The sequence below is a fragment of the Petaurus breviceps genome, unplaced genomic scaffold (assembly GCF_028583685.1).
Source record: "Petaurus breviceps papuanus isolate PSGF00001 unplaced genomic scaffold, PetGlider_PUasm1.0 175, whole genome shotgun sequence".
NCBI classification, from domain to species: domain Eukaryota; kingdom Metazoa; phylum Chordata; class Mammalia; order Diprotodontia; family Petauridae; genus Petaurus; species Petaurus breviceps.
Window position 1 is genome coordinate 11,350,754 of NW_027185764.1, and position 23,645 is coordinate 11,374,398.

At 36.5% G+C, this 23,645-nt stretch overlaps 1 protein-coding gene across 1 annotated transcript in view; it reads right to left on the minus strand.

Moving 5' to 3' along the window:
* LOC138158660 (cytochrome P450 3A12-like) overlaps positions 1-23,645 on the minus strand; it is a 60,574-nt gene that overhangs the window by 19,119 nt on the left and 17,810 nt on the right. The window contains exons 2-5 of the mRNA XM_069084767.1: positions 22,453-22,546; positions 19,640-19,692; positions 14,624-14,723; positions 9,010-9,123 (exon numbers count right to left, since the gene is read on the minus strand). Of these exons, the coding sequence (XP_068940868.1) occupies positions 9,010-9,123; positions 14,624-14,723; positions 19,640-19,692; positions 22,453-22,546 (361 nt within the window). The remainder of the gene's footprint in view (positions 1-9,009; positions 9,124-14,623; positions 14,724-19,639; positions 19,693-22,452; positions 22,547-23,645) is intronic.

Genomic DNA, 23,645 nt, shown 5'->3' on the forward strand with positions numbered 1-23,645 from the left:
CCTGAAAACTATATTCAAAAGGAGGACCTGGACAACATTTTTCAAGAAATTATCAAGGAAAAAATGCCTTTATATCTTGGAACCAGTGGGCAGAATAGTCATTGAAAGAATCCACAGATCACCTAAGGAAAGAGATCCCAAAATAAAAGCCCCAAGAAACATGATAGCCAAATTTCAGAACTATAAGGTCAAGGAAAAAATATTACAAGTGGCCAAAAAGAAATGATACAAACATTAAGGAGTCAGAATCAGGATCACAAAGGACTTGGCAGATATATCATTAAAAGATCAGAGGTCATGGAATATTATATTCTGGAGGACAAAGGACCTAGGACTACAATAAAGAATTGCTTACCTGGCAAAATTAGCCATAATATATCAAGTGAAAAAAAAACGAACATTCAATGAAATAGAAGCATTCCAAGCCTTCATAAGGAAAAGACCAGAACTAAATTTTAAAAATTGACCTCCACGATCAAGACCCAAGAGAAGCATAAACAGATAAAAAAGGAAAAAGAAAACATAGGGGATTCAAGAAATCTAAACTGCTTACATCCCTACTTGGGAAGACAATATTAGTAATTCTTTTTTTTTTTTTAAAGCAATTGGGGTTAAGTAACTTGCTCAAGGTTACACGGCCAGTTATTCTGGGTGTGGTGCTGAGTATCTGGGCCCAGATTTGATCCCCACGTCATCCTGACACTGGAGCTAGTGCTCTTACTTGCTGAGCCACCTGGCTGCCCCTAAGCAATTGGGATTAAGTAACTTGCTCAAGGTTACACGGCCAGGTGTTTCTGGGTGGGTGCTAAGTGTCTGAGCTCAGGATTCGATCCCCAGGTCATCCCAACACTGGAGCCGGTGCTCTTACTCGCTGTGTTACCTGGCCGCCCCAATACTAGTAATTCTTAAAAATTGTTTCACTAACAATACATATAGAAAGAATATACATAGAGGGCATGGGCATAAGGTAAATTTGAGGGAATGACATTTTAAAAAAATAAGAGATGAGAAAGAGGAGTACAATGGGTGCAGAGGGAAGGGAGAGGTGGAATCAGGTAAATTATCTCACATGAAGAAGTAAGAAAACCATATTAGAGTGGAGGGGAAGTTGGGAGGGTGGGAGACAAGCATAGCTGGAACCTTACTCTCATCAGTATTTTCTCAAAGAGGGAATCATATGCACAAGCAGTTGAATATAGAAATCTACCTTACCTAACAGGGAAGTAAGAGGGGAGGAGATTAAGGAAAGGGGGGGGGGGAAGGGAGACTAACAGAAGTGAGGCAGATTAGGGGAAGTGGTAGACAGAAGCAAAATATTGGTGAGGTGGGAAAAGGTGAAAGAAGAAGACGGACAGGAGGAAGAATAGGATGGAGGGAAATGCATGGTGGTAATCATCACTGTAATGTGAATGGGATTAAGTCTCCTGTAAAACAGTAGCAATTAGCTGAGTAGATAAAAATCCAGAAATCTACAGTATGTTGCTTAAAACACACACACACACACACACACACATTTGAAGCACGGAGACTCATTCAGAATAATGTCAAGGAACTGGACCAGAATCAATTATGCTTTAGCTGAAGTAAAAAACAAACAAAAACAAAACAAAACAACAACAAAAAAGAGGAGCAGCAATCCTGATGTTAGGCAAAATAAAAGCAAAGATAGACCTAATTAAAAGACGTAAGGAAGGGAACAAAATCTTGTTGAAATGTACAATAGACAATAAAAGCAATCAAATTAGAAGAGCCAAGAATAGTCTGTCTGTCAGATCTATGAGAAAGGGAAGAATTCATGATCCAACAAGAGAAAGAAAGCATCACAAAATGTAGAATAGATAATTATGTTCATATTAAATTAAAAAGCTTTTGTATGAACAAAACCAATGAAACCAGATTTAGAAGGAAAGCAGAAAGCTGTATGAGCAAGTATCTGTGATAAAGGTCTTATTGTTCAAATATTTAGAAAACTGAGTCAAACTTATGCTAATACAAGCCACTCCCCAACTGATAAGTGGTCAAAGGATATGCCCAAGCATTTCTCAGATGAATAAATCAAAACAATCTATCGGCATATGAAGAAGTGCTCTAAATCACTTTTGATTAGAGAAATAAAAATTAAAACACCTCTGAAATGTCACCTCAAATCGATCAAATTGACTAATATGACAACAAAAAGAACAGGATAAATTTTAGAAATTATGTAGGAAAATCAGGACATTAATGCACTCTTAGCAGGGCTGAGAACTGATCCAAACATTCTGGAGAGCAATTTGGACTATGCTGAGAGGCAACCAAATTGTGTGAACTGTTTGATCCAGCAGTATCACTACAAGGTCTGTATCCCAAAGAGATCATAAAAAAGGGGAAAAGGCCTACATATACAAAAATATATATAGAAAAACAAGTCAAGTTGACAAAATATTGGAAACTGAGGGTACGCCCATCAATTGGGGAATAGCTGAACAAATTGTGGCATATTAATATAATGGAAGGTTATTGTGCAATACGAAATGATGAACAGGTAGATTTCAGAAAAACCCTGAAAGACTTGTATGAACTGACACAAAGTGAAATGAGGAGAACCAGGAAAAAATTGTAACAGAGTATCAGCAATATCATATGATGATCAACTACAGATGATTCAGATTTTCTCAGCACCACAGTGATACAAGACAAGTACAAAGGACTCATGAAGGAAAATGCTATCTATATCCAGATAAAGAACTGATGGACTCTGAATGCAGATCGAAGCATATTTTTTGTCTTTATTCTTGCTCATAATTTGTATTCCTTTTGACATGTTTCTTCTTGCACAATTGTGATGAATATGAAAATATGTTTTACAAGATAGCATATGGGTGCAGCCAGCAGACACAGAGGCAGGCCCGGAAGGGGCCTGATCAACTTGGAGGGCAAGTCTTCCCACCAACCACAAGGCCTATCACCAAAGGGCTGGGTCTGGAAAGAGCAAGGTAAGAAGCAAATACAGGGGCCTCCCATTTCCTACTGAAGCCATTTATGGAAAGCCCAGGTTGCTTAGAATGCTTTTCCTTGAGTGTTCTCCCCCTCTCCTCCCTCCCTCCCCAGATAATCACTCCAGCTCAGGTACTTCTGGTGCCCTTGGCATGATGCTCATTGTGCTAGTGAATCTGTGTCCTTCCCACTTGTCTAATCTGTTTTAATTATTCTTCAGGGAATATTGGAGTTTGACCAGAAATGTTTTGAAAAATATGGCAAAATGTGGGGGTAAGTATAAAATATAGTCTCTACTCACATAGAGTACACAATCTAAGATGTAAACAGATGAGTCTGACTCAAATAGTCAAATTACTTTCTAATTTCATTGGAGAGTTACATAGCAAACTCTGTGTGAGGTACAAGGGGAAAGGTTGTTTGTATACATTAGGGAAATGGATGAATATTTACAAACATACAAATTTCCCAGATTAACTGAGGAGGAAGTAAATTACTTAAATAATTCCATCTCAGAAAAAGAAATGGAAGAAGCCATCAGTCAGCTCCCTAGGAAAAAATCTCCAGAGCCAGATGGATTCACTAGTGAATTCTATCAAACATTTAAAGAACAATTGATTCCAATACTCTACAAACTATTTGGAAAAATTAGTGAAGAAAGAGTCCTACCAAATTCTTTTTATGACACAATTATGGTACTGATACCTAAATCAGGAAGAGATAAAACAGAGAAAGAAAATTATAGACCAATCTCCCTCATGAATATAGATGCAAAAATTCTAAATAAAACACTAGCAAAAAGAATACAGCAACTTATCTCAAGAATAATACACTTTGATCAAGTAGGATTTATTCCAGGAATGCAAGGATGTTTAATATTAGGAAAACCATCAGTATAATTGATCATATCAACAATAAAACTAGCAGAAACCACATGATCATCTCAATAGATGCAGAAAAGGCTTTTGACAAAATACAACATCCATTCCTATTAAAAACATTAGAAAGTATAGGAATAAATGGAACCTTCCTTAAAATAATAGGTGGCATCTACTTAAAGCCATCAACAAGTATTATATGTAATGGAGAGAAGCTAGAAGCATTTCCCATAAGATCAGGGGTGAAACAAGGGTGTCCACTATGACCCCTCTTATTCGATCTGGTACTAGAAATGTTAGCAGTAGCAATTAGAGAAGAAAAAGAAATCAAAGGAATCAAATTAGGCAAAGAAGAGACCAAGCTATCACTCTTTGCAGATGATATGATGATATACTTAGAGAATCCTAGCGAATCAAGTAAAAAACTACTTGAGACAATAAATAAATTTGGCAAAGTTGCAGGATATAAAATAAATCCTCGGCATTCCTATATATTTCCAATGAAATTCAACAGCAAGAGATAGAAAGAGAAATCCCATTTAAAGTTACTGTAGACATTATAAAATATTTGGGAATCTACCTGCCAAAACAAACCCAGGACCTGTGTGACCATAACTACAAAACACTTTTCAAACAAATAAAGTCATATATACTAATTGGAAAAATATCAATTGCTCATGGCTGGGTCAAGCTAATAAAATAAAAATGACAATTTTACCTAAATAAAATTATATATTTAGTGCCATACCAATTAATTTACCAAAAAACTACTTTATAGAGCTAGAAAAAATAGTAACAAAATTCATTTGGAAGAATAAATGGTCCATAATATCAAAGGAATTAATGAAAAGAAATGCTAGGGAAGGTGGACTAGCTATACCAGATTTCAATCTGTATTATAAAGCTGCAGTCATCAAAACTACTTGGTACTGGCTGAGGAATAGAGGAGTGGATCAATGGAATAGGTTAGGCACACGAGATTCAGAAGGCAATGACTATAGTAATCTATTGTTTGATAAACCCCCAGACCTTGGTTTTGGGGATAAGAACTCACTATTTGACAAAAACTGCTGGGAAAACTGGAATATAGTGTGGCAGAAACTGTGCATAGACCATTATCTAACACCATACACCAAAATCAAGTCTAAATGGGTGCATGATCTAGGTATAAAGGTTGATAAGGTAATCAGTCTCCTAAAACAAGGAATAGTTTACCTATCAGACTTGTGGAGAGGGAAAGACTTTATGACTAAACAAGAATTAGAGAACATTATAAAATGGAAAATGGAAGTTTTTGACTACATGAAATTGAAAAGTTTCTGTACAAACAAAGCCAATGTAACCAAGATTAAGAGGGAGGTGGGAAATTGGGAAAGAATCTTTACAACCTATGTCTCTGACAAAGGACTCATTTCTAAAATATACAGAGAACTGAGTCACATTTATAAGAATACAAGTCATTCCCCAATTGATAAATGGTCAAAGGACATGAACAGACAGTTTTCAGAGAAAGAAATTAAAGCTATCTATATGCACATGAAGAAATGCTCTAATTCACTATTGATTAGAGAAATGCAAATCAAAACAACTCTGAGGTACCACATCTCACCAGTCAGATTGGCTAAGATGACAAAACAGGAAAATGACAAATGCTGGAGAGGATGTGGGCAAATTGGAACACTAATTCATTGCTGGTGGAGTTGTGAACTGATCCATCCTTCCTGGAGAGCAATCTGGAATTATGTCCAAAGGGCTATAAATACTTTCATACCCCTTGATCCAGCAATATCACTCCTAGGGTTATATCCCAAAGAGATCATAGAAATGAGAGAAAGACCCATATGTACAAAAATGTTTCTAGTAGCTCTTTTTGTGGTAGCAAAGAATTGGAAATTAAGGGGGTGTCCATCAATTGGGGAATGGCTGAACAAATTGTGGTATATGCATGTTATGGAATACTATTGTGCTATAAGAAACGAGGAGCAGACCATCTTCATATTTACCTGGAGAGGCTTAAAAGAACTGATGCTGAGTGAGAAGAGTAAATTTGTACACAATTACAGACACAACATACGTGTGATGACCAACTTTGATAGACTGGACTCTTCTCGGCAATGCAGTGATATAAGTCAATCCCAAAAGACTCATGATGGAGAGAAATATGTGCATCCAGAGAAAGAACTAAGTTTATATCCAGGTGGAAGCAAAATACCTGATCTTTTTCCTTCTCTTATTTGGTTTTATGTCCTCTTTACCATTTTTTATTCCAGCTGGTACAATCCATCCTTATAATCTGACTAATGTATAATGTGAAAGTATTTACAGATCCTATACCTGACTATAAGCCACCATGGGGGGGGAGGCGAGGGAGGGGGACAAAATGGGAAACTCAAGGAAATGTGGAATTGAATCCTGTAAACTAAAAGGAAGCAAACAAATTAACAAAAAAAAGATTAAAAAAAGATAGCATATGTACAAACTATACCAAAATGCTTACCATTTTCAGTAGAGAGGAGGGGAGGAAGGGAGGAAGAAAAATATGGAACTCAAAATCTTGAAAAAGTGAATGTTAAACATTTTCTTCATATGTAATTGTGGGAAAAAATAAAATACTATTTAAAGCAAAAAAAAAAAGTTAATTGGAGATAAAATAACATAAGCCGAAATAATTTGTGGCTCAAAGAATAAATCATAGACACTATAGTTAATTTCATCAAAAAATGATGTAAACAATGAGACAGCATAAAAAAATGGGGGAATGCAGCAAAAGCAGTATGTAGGGGAAACTTTATATCTCCAAATTCTTTTATCAACAAAAGAATAGAAAACCAGAAAAATAAAACTTCAATATATACAAAAGTAGAAAATCTGAAAGTGAAAAAGAGAATAACAAACAAATTACAATTAGTAAATGTAGGAGCTGATTTTTGTAAAAAAAAAAAACTATGAAATAAACCATAAAACTATGAAATAAACTGACTTTTTTTAAAAGCAAGTAAAGTCATATGAATAATATAGAAATGAAAAATATTTCATTTCTATGAAGCATCCAAAAAGCAATTAATTCCACTAACAAATAAGCTGTTTGCAAAAATAAGAAAAAAATGGGACCTTACCAAATTAATTTTATAATACAAGGTCTTTTTTTTGCCTTTTGGAGGGCAATTGGGGTTAAATAACTTGCCTAAGGTTACACAGCTAGGTTTTTTTTGTGTGTGTGTGGGTGTTGTGTCTGAGGCCAGACCCGAACTCGGTTCCTCCTGACTCTGGGGCCGGCACTTAACCCCTTGTGCCCCTGATATAAGGTCTTGAAAACTAAACTACAGAGAGACAAAACAGAGAAGGAAAATTATAAAGTAATATCCCTTATGAACATCAATGCAAAAATTTAAGTAAAATATAATAGGCACATATGGAAATGATTTTACACCATGATTAGATTGAACTTATACTAGAAATGCAGGGTTCATTCTATTTTAGGAAAATTATTAACACAAAAAACCACAATAAAAAGAACAGTAAAATGTCATATGATTATATCAATAGATGAAGAAAAAACTTTTGACAAAGCACATCTATTTCTTACAAACACTAGAAACAAGAATAAATTGATCTTCCCTTAATATCTATCTAAAAACAAAAGCTGTCATTATATTTAGTAGGGATAAACCAGAGACTTTTCCAGAAGAATCAAGATAAAGCAAGGACTTCTATTTAAAACAAAATAGAGGGAATAACCATAGCAATCATCAGCATTTCTGTTAATCTCCAACAAAATCCAGTAGGAGAACATAAAAAGAGAAATTCCATTTAAAGTAACTACTGAATGCAGTCATTTTCCAATAGATAAGTGATCAAAAGATATGAACAAAAAGTTCTCAAAAGAAGAATTATAAAATATTCACAACAACATGAACAATTATTCCACATCACTAATAAGATAAATGCAAAGAACCCTGAGCTTTCACCTCACATAAAGCAAATTTGCAAAAATTACAAAATAAAATGTCAAGTCAAAGTTGAGGGGATTTTGGAAGGATAGACACACTAATACATTGTTGGTGGAGGTATGAAATAGTATAATCATTTTAGACAGCAATTTGTAATTATGCAATTAAAGTGACTAAAATGTTCATACCCTTTGACCCAGAAGCTCTGTTACTAGAAGTAGACCACCAAGGAAGCCAAGATAAGAAAAGAGACCCATATACACCAAAATATTTGCAGCAGTACATTCTGTGACAGCAAAGAATTGGAAACAGTAAATGCCCATGAATTTGGAAATGACTAAACAAATTGTGACATGACCATAATGGGATTATTACTGAGCTGTAAAAAAAAAAAATGCTGTGTATGGTGAATACAGAGAAGCATGGAAAGTTCTACATGAAGTGATAAAGAGTGAAGCAAACAGAGCCTATATATTTACACATCTACATATGCACATATAGTAACTGCAAAAATATAAATAGAAAATAAAACAGCGACACACCAAAAAAAAAAAATGAATGTGACAAAATTTCCTACTCATCCCTTCCTTTCACTTTCATTCTCTTCCCTCTTTTTTTTCTTTCTGACATGGGGAAATATGAACATTTGTTTTCATGACTATACATATTTGCAATGTATTTTGTTTTTCTTCCCTTCAGGGAAGGGTGTAGTGAGGGAGAGAATTCAGAACTGAAAATTAAATAAAATAAAATTTAAACAAAAAAAAAATAGAAGAGCGGGCTTACGAGCAAAGATGTTACCAATGCTGTATTTTTAAAATAGCTCTGAACCACCATTCCCTCTATCCATTTTGCCTAAATAAGCTAATTTAGAAAAATGTTGACTCTTTCCCATTTATACATATTCATGGTAGGTAGATAGTATACCCAAGTTTACATAAAGTAAATGTTGACTATTATCAGCCAGTATTTTTTCAATGTAAGAATCAGAAGCCTAATATTGTTAGCAGGAGAAAGGAAAGAGGGGAGGGGAAAAAGAGGGAAAGAAGCAGGGAAATCAGAATGCGAGCAAAGGGAGGCTATAAGAGAATCTGACCCAGTCATCTTCAGTCTTTGTGAATATTATCTATCCCTATGATTCCAACATTCTTTGAGCCCTTGATCATCACTGTCTAAGCTTTGACAACAGGTTGAATCACACTTACCTCCTTGAGTTTCCCACTGGTGAATGTTGGGGAGAGAATAGTCCGGATCCACTTCCATTTCTCCCCTTTAACAATGGTGATTCCAGACTCCAAACTTCCATTTAAACCAAAACTCTAAATAAATAGAACCAGGAACCAACTGAATTAGAGGAAATTGTGGTCATTTTTTTCCCTCCAAGTAAGGATGAAGTCACATTGACACTGATAGCAAGCTATGTTAGTCCTCTTAGAAGAATCTTTAGAGTTACAGGAGGAGGCCGGGTAGTAAAAAGGTGGTAGATAATGATGCTAAGCTTAGATATTTTGGATTTGAATATAATAGTTTAGTGCAGGGGTTTTTTATTTGTGTGTGTGTGTGTGTGTATTCTGGGAAAACCTATGGACCCCTTCCTTGAATAATGTATTTTAAAAATTTTAATGATTATATTTAAATGTATTAAATATGTAGGATTTTTAAATTTTAATTAATATATTTTAAATGTATCAAATACATAGGATTACAAAGGAAACCAATTACAGTGAAATAAAAACGTAATTTTTTTCCCCATTCAAGTTCATGAATCTCCTAAAACCTGTCCATGGACATGACCAGGTAAAAAAACTTCTGTCTTAAGGTCTCCTATCTTTGGTGTAGACCTGTTTCTCATAGGCACACCAGATAGGCAAGGTGATTAGGAGAAGGAAGCTAGATCTGGAAATAAAGTTTATTTAAAAAAAAGAATGAAAGAAATCAATAAAAATATGGTTTTTAAAAAGAGATGCCCTAAGAGAAAGGTCTAGTTTACTTTTTAACATGAATCAGCCTGGGGGATAGAAGGAGAGCTGAACTATTGCCAGGAAGGACACTTGAACATATTAGTGATGATGATGATGATGATGATGATGATGATGATGATGATAGACATTTATATATGCATTAAGGTTTATACAACACTTTATCTTATTTGAGCTTTTTGCCAAAGCCTTGATTTTAAGGATCACCCTTGGATATCAATTTTGAACATTGTAAGCAACCCCATTTTATAAATGGGGAAAGAGACTTGAAAGGGAAAAGTGACTTGCCCACAATCACACTACTAAAGTCATGGGTGGGAATGGAGAGCAGTTCTGTCTTGACTGCAGGTCCAATGGTCTTTTCATTGTACCACAAAGCTTTTAAAAATGCAAGTTTTATCTTCTGGTCTTATCATAGTGATACCCATTAGACTGAGTTCCTTGAGAGCAGGGACTCTCTTTTATCTTTCTTTTCATCCCTAGTGGTTAGCCTAGTACATAGAAGGCAATTTACAAATATTTATTGACTGACTGACTGACACCCAATTAGAATGAGCCCAGACTGACTTCAAGAAAACTGGATGATTCAATGGAGATTATTCATAGCTACATTTGGCTCAATTATATAGAAACAATTGTCAGTAGACAAAGTTCAAGACTTTGATTTGTTTATGGACCAGAGATGGCCTTATGTAGTGAGTAAACAAACAGTTGACATTTGAGCCAGGAGACCTGGGTTCAAGTTCTGCCTTTGATATATACTAGTTATGTAACTATAAACAAGACACTTATCCCTTCAGTGACCCGTGCAACTCCAAGACTGTGAGTTTCTGTTTTGCATTAGTGGAGGAAGTTTGGGTTAGCTAGGTAGCAGGTGGACATTGGAGTCAGGAAGACTGATCTTCCTGAGATAGTGTTTGGCCTCAGACACTAGCTGTGTGACCCTGGGCAAGTCACTTAGCTCTGTTTGCCTTAGTTTCCTCATCTACAAAATGAGCTGGAGAAGGAAATGGCAAACCACTCTAGTATCTTTGTTAAGGAAACTTCAAATGGGGTCATGAGGAATTAATAATAAGGAAATATATACAATAGGAAGTTCCATACTGATGAAATAATAGACCTAGACGACAGGAAAAGGGCGGGGAGGAAAGAAGGCGGAAGGCAATTGCCTTTTAATTTTACTCTTGTTTCCCCTACCTACCCTTACCAACCATTTGCAAAGCCCTGCCAACAGGTGTCAGGTGAGAAAAACATGTTGGCAGCACTGCCTTCCTCTGCCTTTTGTAAAACTGAGAATGATTAGGCTACAGCTCTCATGGCAACTGCTTTGACTATCCTTCAAGTACAGTATAATAATAGAAAGAACATTGGACTTGGCACTAATAAAAAGACAAAGGGTCATGTTTGAGCTCCACATACTAAGTCTGTGATCTTAAGCTATAAATGAGCCTCAGTTTCCTCCTCTAAAAAATGAAGGTAACAGTGTGTGATGATTGACTTTGATAGATTTAGCCATTCTCAGCAATGCAAGGAACTAACACAATTCCAAAGGACTCATGATAGAAAATGCCATCCACATCTAGAGAAAGAATTATGGAGTCTGAAAGTAGAGAAAAGCAGCCTATTTTCTTTTTTTTTTCTTTCTCATTGTTCCTCTCATTCTTTCTAATTCTTCTATACAACATGACTAATGTGAAAATATGCTTAATAGGAATATATGTGTAGAGCCTATATCAAATTGCGTGCCATCTTGGTGAAGGAAGAGCAGAGGGAAGGGGAGAAAATTGAAAACTTATGGAAGTGAATGTTGAAAACTAAAAATAAATAAATTCACTTTAAAATGGAGGCAATAACAAAGGCACTATGATCCTTACAGGGATGTTGTGAAGATGAATGAGATGTAGGACTTCATCTCCAGTCTCCATGCCTTTGTACTATCTGTACCCCATGCCTGTAATACTCTTTCTCCTCATCTCTGTGTTTTAGAATAACTGGTTTCCTTCAAGTCTCAGCTCAAACATCACTTTCTGAAGGACTTTCTAGATCCCTGCTGCTGCTGCTAATGCATCCCCCTCCAAAGTTAACGTCTATCTACTTTGCACATGTATATACACACATATGTGTACACATTCATGTGTCTTTCCAAGTATGTATATATATATATATATAAAGAGATAGAAAGTATGCATACATAAGCAAAATATATATCTAATTATTTACGTTGACTCTTCCATTTGAATATAAGTTCCTTGAGAGCAGGAACCCTTTTTGCCTTTCTTTAAATTCCTGGTGCTCATCATAGTGCCAATGTTTACTAAAATGTTTGTTTACTTACTGAAAACACTCCGTAGACTGTAATGTGCTTTATAAACAACAACTGTCCTCATAAAGGTAACAGACTATAGAGAATTGTACCCCTCTTCAATGGAAATAGTTTTGTTAAGGTCAGGTAGTCCTTGACCTGGTAAGGGCACCATTCTTCCTCAGGGGTTGACAGACTCAGTCATACTCAACCCCTAACACTCTCTCATCTTCATATTCAACCAGTTTCCCAGGCTTGCAGACTCCATTTCCACATCTTTTCCCTCTCTCCCCTTACAACCTTCTTTCTAGTTCAGACCCTGCGTTACCTCTCACAGGGCAGGACTATTACAATAATCTCCTCATTGGTCTCCCTGTCTCAGGTGTCCCCTCTCTCTAATCCATCATCAACTCCCCTTCCAAAGGGATAGTCATAAAACATAGGTCTGACCATGTAACTCTTCGGCTACATAAATTCCAGTGGCTCCCTGTCATGTCTAGGATTCAAATGAACCCTTATGCTTGGCATTTGATGCCCTTCACAAACTGACCCAAACTAACATTTACAATTTTATTATTAATTGCCTCTCTTTATAATAAATGGATCTTCTTGCATCTTCTCTCTCCATGCTTTTGCACAGATGATCCCTCATGCCTGATATGCACTCCCTCCTTCTATTAGAATCCTAAAAGTTACCTTTCAAGATAAGCTCAAACTCCTTTGCTGATAGGGCCTCACACTTCTCACACCCTGCCAATTACTTTGCATTTATCTTGTACACACTTATGTGTATACATATCATTTTCTCCAATAGAATGGAAGTTCTGTGAGGCCAAGGACTGATTAATTTTTGTCTATATATACTTGGCAGACAGTAAATAGTAAATGGAAAATTAATGCTTATTGATAGAGTTTGAAAACCTGAGTTTTTAGAAGAATTAACAATCTAGTTGGCTTTAATATGTATGTCTTTTTTTGCATATAAGGATACTAGTCACATAAAAGAAGAAACTGAAAAGAAGGAAAAAATTAAGAAAAAATAAAGTGAAAAATAGTGTGCCTCAATCCGCATTTAGACTCCATCAGTTCTTTCTGCAGATGTGAATAGCTTTTTCCATCATGAGTCTTTTAAAACTGTCTTGGATCATTGTATTGCTGAGAATAGCTAAATCAATTGAACATCACACAGTGTTGCTGTTACTGTATGCAATTTTACCTATCTTACTTTAATTCTGTAGAGCAACTTAGATTTTTGTAAGAATTTTTAATCTCACTGGATATTCTTTCAACTATTGCAATGTAGACTTAGTATAACTACCCCCATTGGACAAAACTGACAACAGAGAGATTATATAAGTGACCAAAGGTCTCATGGAAGAGGGACAGAAACCCAGGTTTCGTGGCTCCCACCCCAGCATTCTTTTCACTAGACCACAAGGAAGACAGTTGAGCAGAAAATTAATAAATTTTGCATGTGTTAAATTCTCTAGAAAATAATTCATCATTCCAAAATGTTTTAAAGTCTATTTAATGTTTATATCACATGCTGGGCTAGCCCAGGGCAAAATTACAGAGTAGGGAAAGTAATACCTTTCTCACTCTCATTTCAGTATCCTTCTCTCCCTTAGGCACTGATCTTGTGTCCAATTTCTACTGGGTCTCCATTTTAGGTAGCTGCCAAACATTCCCCAATAAGGTATTAGCTGATACGGCTTCAGGTATTCTCCTCTCCCAGTAGCAGTTTGTGTGTCTTAAAGACCCTTTGGAATATAATATAGACCCTCTGGAAAATGGAAAAGCCTTCAAGATCAGATGGAAATTGTCATAAATCATAAATGGTAGAATTTTAGACCTTGAGGTAGGAGGCATGGGGAAAGATATTCTAGAATGTGAGAAGGTAATCTTCTTGGTGCCCAGCAGAATATGATACATGGGTATTATGTCTTAGGTTCATGGGTATGAGTAGAATCACCTATCAACATTTGTGCTGTGGCACAAGTGTTTTGACACAGGTCAATTTTAATCTTTTAAAAAATGATGACATTTTGGCCACGGAACCCTCACTTTGATCTCCCTCAATTGTATTACCTTCCTCATGTAATCTGCTGTAGTCAATAGGAGTTATTATTGCTACCAAAATCCTGACTTCCATTCCATACCTGAATATTGTTTTGTAATACAGACATAAGGGGATGCTTTACTTTGTGAAAAGCACTTCCAGGTCTCAAGTGGTGCTGCACAAGCTTTAATTCTGGCTCCCTTTTAAAGTATCTGGCCATGTTCGTGATGGATCAAGTCAGTAGAGCAAGATATAACTGTTTAGATTTTGATAAATGTTATTTGATAAATCATCCCTTCAGCCAAACAAGACCATGATCAATCTTCAGTCTTAGGGAAAGTAGCCAACACAGTAAGAAAAGAAGTGTTTGAAGCAAAGTCACCAAGGTTTCTTGCAGAATTGGAAAGCTTAGGTTAGAGTGTTTGAATGGCATCAAGCCAAGAAGCATTCTGATGTGCCTCTGTCTACCAATAACTTACCCGACGGTTAGTGAAGAGTGTGTAAAACTCTTTCACTAGAACTGCTTTGATGAAGGCTGGATCCAGAGTGGCTAAGATAGGCAGTCTGCCATCATAAAACCTATAAAGAGCATCAAGATAGAGAAAATTAAAATTTTATTTCAGAGATCTGCACAGAAAGTTAGCTTCTTGAGTCACCAAATCACAATATCTCTCTTTGGAATGCTCAATCTCCTTGAAGTTAGACAATAAAATAGTCACCTCCACTACCCCCTTTACACCCCCTTACTCACTCCTACCCCAATCCAAGGATGTATTTTATAAGCATAGATCTAGAGATAGAAGGAACCTCAGAGAAAGGCCATCTAATCTAATCCTCTGATTTTATGAATGAAGAAACTCCAGCAAAGAAATATTCACTGACTTGCCTAAGGTCAACCCAGTAGTATGCATCAAAAGCAGGATTGAAAACCAAATTTTCTAACTTCACAGCCAACTCTCTTTCTACTGAACCACACTGTTTCCATACTGTAATGACCACAATTCAACAAAACATCACAATTATGTGGAGGTCGCCTTAGGCTCTTGAAGACTTAGCTTGGAAAGACCCATCACCAAAGAGCTGGCTACCAGGTGATGATTTTTCATCTAGGGCAACTCTAGAGGACTAGACTGAACTAATAAACTACAAACCCTCAACTACAAATGTTTAGCCATAATCATCAGTGGAAGGAGTCCATAACTAATAGTCCCTGATTCAATGCTATTTCCATAGTCGACCTCTAAACCAAGAACCTAAGTTCTATGAATTTCTTTTCAAAATACTTTGACATTTTCAAATTTTCAATATTTCAATATAATTGGATTCTTTTATAATCCATGCATTTTATTTTATGCATTTAAAAATGTTATTATGAGAAATGGTCCATAGACTTCATCATACTACTGGGGTGGGGGGGGAGCGGTCCATAAAGCCTAAAAAAAGGCTAAGAACCCTCTGTTCTAAGAGAAAAATAGCCACAGTCCTTTAAGGTTTACAAAAGTGGTCTGAACTTGTAAATCAAAATACTTGAATTCAAATCTCACCTCTGATGATACTAGTTTTATGATCTTTGGCAAGTGGATCCTTGTCTGCAAAATTAATGTGCCAGATTAGATGACCTATAAGGTCTCTTGTGGCTTTAAATCTATGATCTCATGAGCCCTGTAAAGTAGGTGATGAAAGCACTACTGTTCCTATTTTCCAGATGAAGAAACTAGGGCACAAAATGGTAAAGGGACTTGTTCATGACTCACATTGCTAGCAAGAATTAGAGTCTTCACTCAGACCCTCGATCTCTTGAACTCAGAACTTTTTCCCCCACTGTCTATAATAGATATGCCAAAGATGGAGTTAGTGCCCTCAAACCGATGTCACAGTAGAAGGAGTCCTTAATTTTAAGTCAGAGGACTTCAATTCAAATTCTGACTCTGAGACTGTGTTACCTAGGACAAGTTTCATAACCTCTATTGGTCTGTTTCCTCATCTGTAAAATAAAGATGTGAACTAGATAACCTCTGAGATCCCTTCCAATGCTAACTCTATTAACTTAAAATTGATATACATAAGTTATTCAAGGGCAGGGATTATCATTCTAATTTTTGTTCCCCAGTGCCTGGCACATAGTATGGACCAAATAAAGGCTTGTTGATTAATTGAGTGATCCAATGAAAAATTACCATAAGGTCAGAGGGCATTTCAGAGGTAATCGGGTGGCTTGGAAAATATCTACCCCACCCCCACCCCCATGATTAGCTGCTGCTTTCTATTCCCTTGCCCGTTTCTACCATACACTCGTACACTTTTGCCTCGGGTTACATTTTATTTCTCAGCAGGCAGCTCTGAAAATTATTAACTCTAGCTTTGAAGGTGTTTTGCTTTCTCCATACAGAGGACGATAGAAAAAGTGTGTTGTAACAGCACAGGTAACACAACCAGAGGCAAGCTGCTTTAGGGAGCTCTGGACAAAGTCTAATTCTTTTTAAAGATGAAAACTGGGTGAAAGCGATTATGGGAAGATGGCAGAGTAGGTCAGAAAATTCCAGTGTCCCCGAATTTCTTCCACAGCAGGCAGAACGCCTCAAAAGGAACATACAGTGAATGGCAAAAATCAAGGTGTAAAGCAGTTGTCCTCCCAACACAATTGGGGAGGACCTCAGGAAAAACCGGACCTCAGGAAAAACCGGACCTCCGGGGACTGAGCTTTGGACTTAGTAAAATGCAAATGCTTTCAGATCATCTCCACTGAATCAACATACAAGTCCTGGGGGCAGTTGGTTGCCAAGCAGCCTAGGCCTCAGTAACTTTCATCTCAAGGCCCCAGGAACTTTCATTTCAAGAACTTTCACCTTATGAATTTTTAGTGTAGGGATCATAGAGCTGAGTAGGGAAAGATTGAAAAACCCTCTGCTGTCTCTGGGCAACAGCTCTAATGGTGTTGACCAGATGTGATCTCAGGCTATGGCTGTGGGCAAGGAGCAGCAAGAACATTTTGTGGAAAGCATGGCTGGAGGCCCTAGCTGTGGCTTAGAAGAGGAGAGGAGTGCCTGAGATTGGACCCTTGGACTAATTCAGAAAATAAGAGTAAGGAGGACCTGAGACCTACAACTCAGTATTAAAACCTGATTATAATAATAAGCTGCTAAACATAAAATAAAACAAAACAAAATAAAAATAAGTAAGCAAAAGAGAAAGAATCCAATCATAGGTAGCTACTATGATGTAAAAAAAAATCTGGGTTCATATTCAGAGGAAGACAGTGAGGTTAAAAAAAACTCGCTTCTGTCCCAAAGAGCTAAATCAAATCATCACAAACCCAAAAAGATTTATTGGAAAATATTAAAAAGCACTTCAAAAATCAAGTCAGAGAGTTCTTAGAAGAACTTAAAAAGACTTCAAAAATCAGAGAGATTGATGGAAAATTAGGGGGAAGGGGAGTAATCCAAGAAACTTATAACAAGGAAGTCAATCAATTGGGAAAAGAAATTCAGAATCTTAAGGAAGAAAATAATCCTTGAAAACTAGACCTGGGCAAGAGGAAGAAAATAAAGCTATGAAATACCAAGAAATAATAACACAAAATTGATACTATGGGGGCTTTAAGAATTTAATTAAGTTATGGAAACAGCTGACAAGGCAACATCCTCTGTTGTTCCCACTTCTCTGTTCTCCTGGCTTCATGAATGTTTTCTTCCTCACACCTGATTGACAACATTTTTAGTGAGGGAGGGGTCAGGAATTCCATAAGCCTATAAGCACCAGACACTAAAGTATCTAAATATTTAAAAGAAAAGTTAAATGAATTACAGGTGGAAGTAGATCTTAGTATAGTAGTGAGGGTAATCTTTATAGTAGTAATCTTTACCTCTGAGAACTAGATACAGTTAACCAGAAAATAAATAAGAAAGAAGTCAAGGAACAGAATAAAATTTTAGATAAGCTATATATATATAATATATGTATATATACAAACACACACATATATAGATATAGATATAATAGATATCTAAAGAAAATTGAATGGAAAGAGAAAGGAATACGCCTTTTTCTCAGTGGATTATGGTACCTTGACAAAGACTGCCATATATTAGGGCATAAAAATTTTATAATTACAAATTGAAAAGCAGAAATATTAAAAGCATCCTTTTCAGATCATGATGCAGTAAGAGTTATATGTTAAAAGGGACCATGGAAACATAGATTAAGAAATTAAACAACCTGATTTTAAAGAACAAATGGGTTAAAGACTAAATCATAAAAACAATAATTTCATTAAAGAGAATGACAATAATGAAACAACATATCAAAATCTATGATATATATAGCAAAAGCAGTAATAAGAAGAAAATTTTAAAGTTTATATCAATAAAATAGTGAAAAAAACAGACCAATTAATTGCTTATGCAATTAAAAAATTAGATAAATATTTTAAATCTCCAACTAAAAACTAAATTGGAAATCCTAAAAATCAAAGTCAAGATTAATAAAATTGAGTGACAAATCATTGAATTAATAAATGGAGAGCAAAATGAGCAGAACCAAGAGATAGTTGTATAACAGTAACAGCAATAAAGTTTTAAGGACAATTTTGAGCAAATAAGTCATTTTGACCACTAAAAATGCCTAAATAACCACAAGGAAGACACTGTTAGCATCTAGAGAAAGAACTGATAAATAGAAGTATCCATAGAATGATTTTACATTCACACACACACACACACTATACACACACATTTGTGGCTAATGGTAGCCATCTCTAGGGTGGGGGAAGGAGAGGAAAAATAAAAGGGGCAAAAATTTTACATGATAACTTTATGATATATTTAATACATAATAGATTTGCAATTTCAAGGGGAAAAAAAGGTAAAAACTGGCCTTTGCTGAAACAATTGTGCCCCAGCCTAAGTGATGGTTCTCAACAAGGACTCTGTTCCTCACTTGCTAGTGTAACTGATGGCACCTGTTCTCATTTCTACACAGAGCCTTTCCTTCTCCCTCAGCATACAGTATTCTTGGTGTCATATCCTTAGCTGTAGCTATTAATTGTCTTATTACTATAGAATCATAGGATTTAGAGATAGATGGGTTCCCAGAGAGCTAGTCAAACTCTCTTATTTTACAGAGATGGAAACTGAGGCCCAAGTGAGGGGAAGTGACTATCCATCTGTCCACAGTCATGCAGACAATGAAACACAGAGCTGTAATTCAAACCTAGGGCCTGACTTCAAATGTAGTCCTATTTCCACAGTGCCATTCTATAGCTACATAATCGTTTCACTGAATTCTTTCTTGTCTTTTAAGGAGAAATTCAAAAGTCACATTTTTCCTTGCCTTCCTGCCAATGTATACAAACAACCTTTCCCCTTGTACCTCACACAGAGTTTGCTATGTAACTCTCCAATGAAATTAGAAAGTAATTTGACTATTTGAGTCAGACTCATCTGTTTACATCTTAGATTGTGTACTGTATGTGAGTAGAGACTATATTTTATACTTACCCCCACATTTTGCCATATTTTTCAAAACATTTCTGGTCAAACTCCAATATTCCCTGAAGAATAATTAAAACAGATTAGACAAGTGGGAAGGACACAGATTCACTAGCACAATGAGCATCATGCCAAGGGCACCAGAAGTACCTGAGCTGGAGTGATTATCTGGGGAGGGAGGGAGGAGAGGGGGAGAACACTCAAGGAAAAGCATTCTAAGCAACCTGGGCTTTCCATAAATGGCTTCAGTAGGAAATGGGAGAGGAAGTCAAGGAGAACTGTCTTACTCATTTCTCATCTAGCATGGGATGTGATTTTTTTTTTTAAATTAAAGACAAAAGTCTTAAATAAGTTGTGATGTTATTTTCAATCTGTCCTACTTACTACCTCGTCCTATTGAGCAAATTGAAAAAAAGACTCAAATATCTATATACTTTGGCAAAACAGATTACCACATTAGTCATAAAAAAGGATTTAGAGATGAAGTGGGCTTAGAAATCATCTAGGCCAGGGGTTCTTAGCTTGGAGTCCATGAATTTGTTTTTTAAAATATTTGATAATTGCTTTTTAATAAAACTAGTTTTCATTCTAATATTATATATTTTATTTTCCATGTTTAAAAACAATATTCTGAAGATGAAGTTACAGATTTCACCAAAGAGGGCCATCCCACCCCCCTCCCCCCCACACACACACAGATTAAGAATCCCTGATTTAGGCTAACGCCTTAATTTTACTGAGAGAGACAACTACCTGTGTATTTCTGTGGGGCCCTGTAATGATTAGCATTGGTGTATAATACAAATGGCCAGTTTAACCCATAAATGGACACAATCCAGCAACAGAAAGAGCATTACAGACATGAATGCTATGTCAATATGTATTCCCAGCACACATTGTCCGGAGTAGCAGGTATGAATAGTAGCAAATAGAGGGATAGTCGTTGAGTCAGGAAGACTAGAGTTCAAGTCCCAGCTCTGACACGTACTGTTTGGCTGACCCAGGACAAGTATAGTCTACATATCAGTGCCCCAGGAAACACCCAGAAACTAAATTTGTAGAATAGATATTGATCTGCATTAATAGAGGAAGTTTCTTCCCAAGGAGTTCCTTATACCAATAAAATCACAGGTCTGGTCTCCTATTCAAAAATCTAAAAAGTTTAGGGCATAAAGGAGTATGTCCCAGTATACTAAAAAGGAGAAATACTGAAGTTCTTTGGTTTACTTCTATTTGAGAGTGGGAGCTCTAAGATTTTTTTCTACATTTTTATGACTGAGGAAGAGATGATGAAGATGAAGGAAGAAAGAATGATAGGATCAGATATTTGGAGCTATGAGGGACTTTAGAGAACATCAAGTCCAATCTCTCATTTTACAAATAAGGAAAAAGAGGCAGTAATCAATCAATATGCAAGAAAATAAAAAATAATTTCCTATTTTTCTGAGTGAACTTCCTGTCTCCACTGTTTTCTCTCCTCTTTGAGCATGACGACCTCACCTACTCTTATGACTTCAGCTATATAGGTTCATATAGGTGAGATAGCTATATGGCAACAATGGATGGAACACTAAACTTAGAATCAGGGAAACGCTGTTCAAATCCTGCCTCAGAAGCTAGCTGAGTTACCCTAGGTGTGTCACTTAACATCTATTTTCCTCAATTTCCTCAACTGTAAAATGGGCATAATACTAACAACACCTGTCTCTCAGGGTTGCTGTGAGGATTAAATGAGATCATATTTGCCAAGCACTTAGCACAGTGGCTGGCACATAGTGTGGTGTGGGACAGCAAGTAGAGAAAGATTAGTTTGTGTTTTGTTAGTGGAGTAGTTAGGTAGTGATGTTCACTGCTATTTGTTAATCATTTTTCAGTTGTATCTTACTCTTCATGACCCCATTTGGCAAAGATACTGGAGGCGCTCGCCATTTCCTTCTCTGACTTATTTTTATAGATGAGGAAACTGAGACAAACAGGATTAAGTGATTTGCACAGGGTTACACAGATAATAAGAGTCTGAGTTGAAATCTGAACCAACGTTTTACTGGCTCCAAGCCCAATTATCTCCAATAACTGTCCACAAATATATACTGCTTTAAGGTTTATAAATTACTTTATTCCACATTATGCAGAGATAAATAGTGAAAGTATGTTTACCATTGCATTTCAAAGATAAGTAAAGAGAGAATAAGAAAGGTTCAGTGATTTAGGCCTGACTCTTCCTGACCCCATTTGGGGTTTTCTTGGAAAAGATACTGTCATGGTTTGCCATTTCCTTCTTCAGCTTATTTTACAGTTGAGAAAACTGAGATAAACATGATTAAATGGTTTGTCCATGGTCACATAGCTAGTAAGTATTTGAGGTTGAATATGAACTCAGGTCCTCCTGACTACAGAGTCAGAAGGTATTCTATCTATCTGTTACCTGGCTGCCCCTTAGCACTGATAGGCTTAGGGCTAAACAGCCAGTATGAAGCCAGTTAGAACTTCTGACTCCAACTTCACTGCTTCTACCATTACACCATGCTGACTCCAGATAGCCAAATGCTGGTTTCCTTTGCTGACTCCAAGAAATTAGACTTCCAATCTCACCTCTGGGTTTTGTTGTTTTGTTTTGTTTTGTCTGTCTGTTTTTTTGTTTGGAAATTTTGTTTAGTTTTTTGAAAGATTCCTGCCTCCCCATCTCCCTACTGCCAAAGCTTCCTTTTCAAGGTTGTACATAATAAAGTGGTGGTGGGGAGATATAAAAAGTAAACAGTAGAATGGACCCTACAATCACAACACTGATAAGGAAGGAGTTTCTTTTGTATGTTCATACTCACATGGCGATATTCAAGAAATGTCCCAATGAATGGAAGAGGCCTTGGCCCAGGAATGCCCAGCTTCCTAAAAAAGCTGTATGGCCAGATTCCATATCTGTGAGGGAACAAAAGTTAATAAACAGAGATAAATAATAATAATAACACCAAAAACTAGTTTTTGCTTTATATTTATCATATATAAAATGTCAAGTATACTATGTATGTATGATATTGCATTCAATTTATATTTATGTAGGATTTCAAAATTTGCAACATCCATTACAAATACTGTCTTAGTTTGTCCTCACAAGAGTACTGGTAAATGCATGCCAATATTATCTTCATTTTACAACTGAGGAAACTGAGGCAGAGAAAGATTAAGGTTTGCCCAGGGTCGTTAGCTAATAAGTATCTGAAGCTAGAATTTAACTCAGGTGTTTCCGACTCCAGGTTCGGGGCCCTCTCTATCCACCACAACACCTAGCTGCCTCTGCAAATGTTCTTCATTAAACAAATTCAATAACCAAATTGCTTTTTCTTTCTTTTTTTAAATCCATCATTGTCTACTACACATTGCCATTGGAGAAGTTTGGATTTTTAGTGGAACTTTTAGGTTGAAGGAAATGTTATTAAATTAAAGTCTTTTGAAAAATATTGGGCAGAGCCAAGATGGTGGAGTAGAAGCAGAAACTCATCTGAGCTCCTCCGTGAATTCAGTCAGTAAGCTCTAAAAAGTGAGTCTGAATGGATTTTAGAGTGACAGAATCCATTGGGAGATAGAGTGTGACAGATTCCCAGTCCAGAAAAGTAAACACATAGGACTGGGCACAGGGAGTGTGGAGCACATGGGAGTTGCACCAGCGGGGACCAGAGACCAGACCACCACAGAGCAAGAGGAAGCCGCAACCAGCAGATTCACCCACCACAATGGTGATTCACAGACCTCTCACTGCAGGAGCTGGGTAAGAGAAAGCGCAGGGCCCACAGCAGCGACAATAACTTCTTCTGGGGTTATCAGCCCATAACCTGGATATTTAAAAATCACCTACCTGAACTTCCAGAAGCCAAGACAGAGGAGTAAACCCTACCATGTTTCCCCGATAATAAGACACTGTCTTCTTATTTTTTTTGGACAGAAAAACACCAGAGGGCTTATTTTCAGGGGAGGGCTTATTTTAATGAACATTGACAGCAATTTTAATAAACAGGTAAAT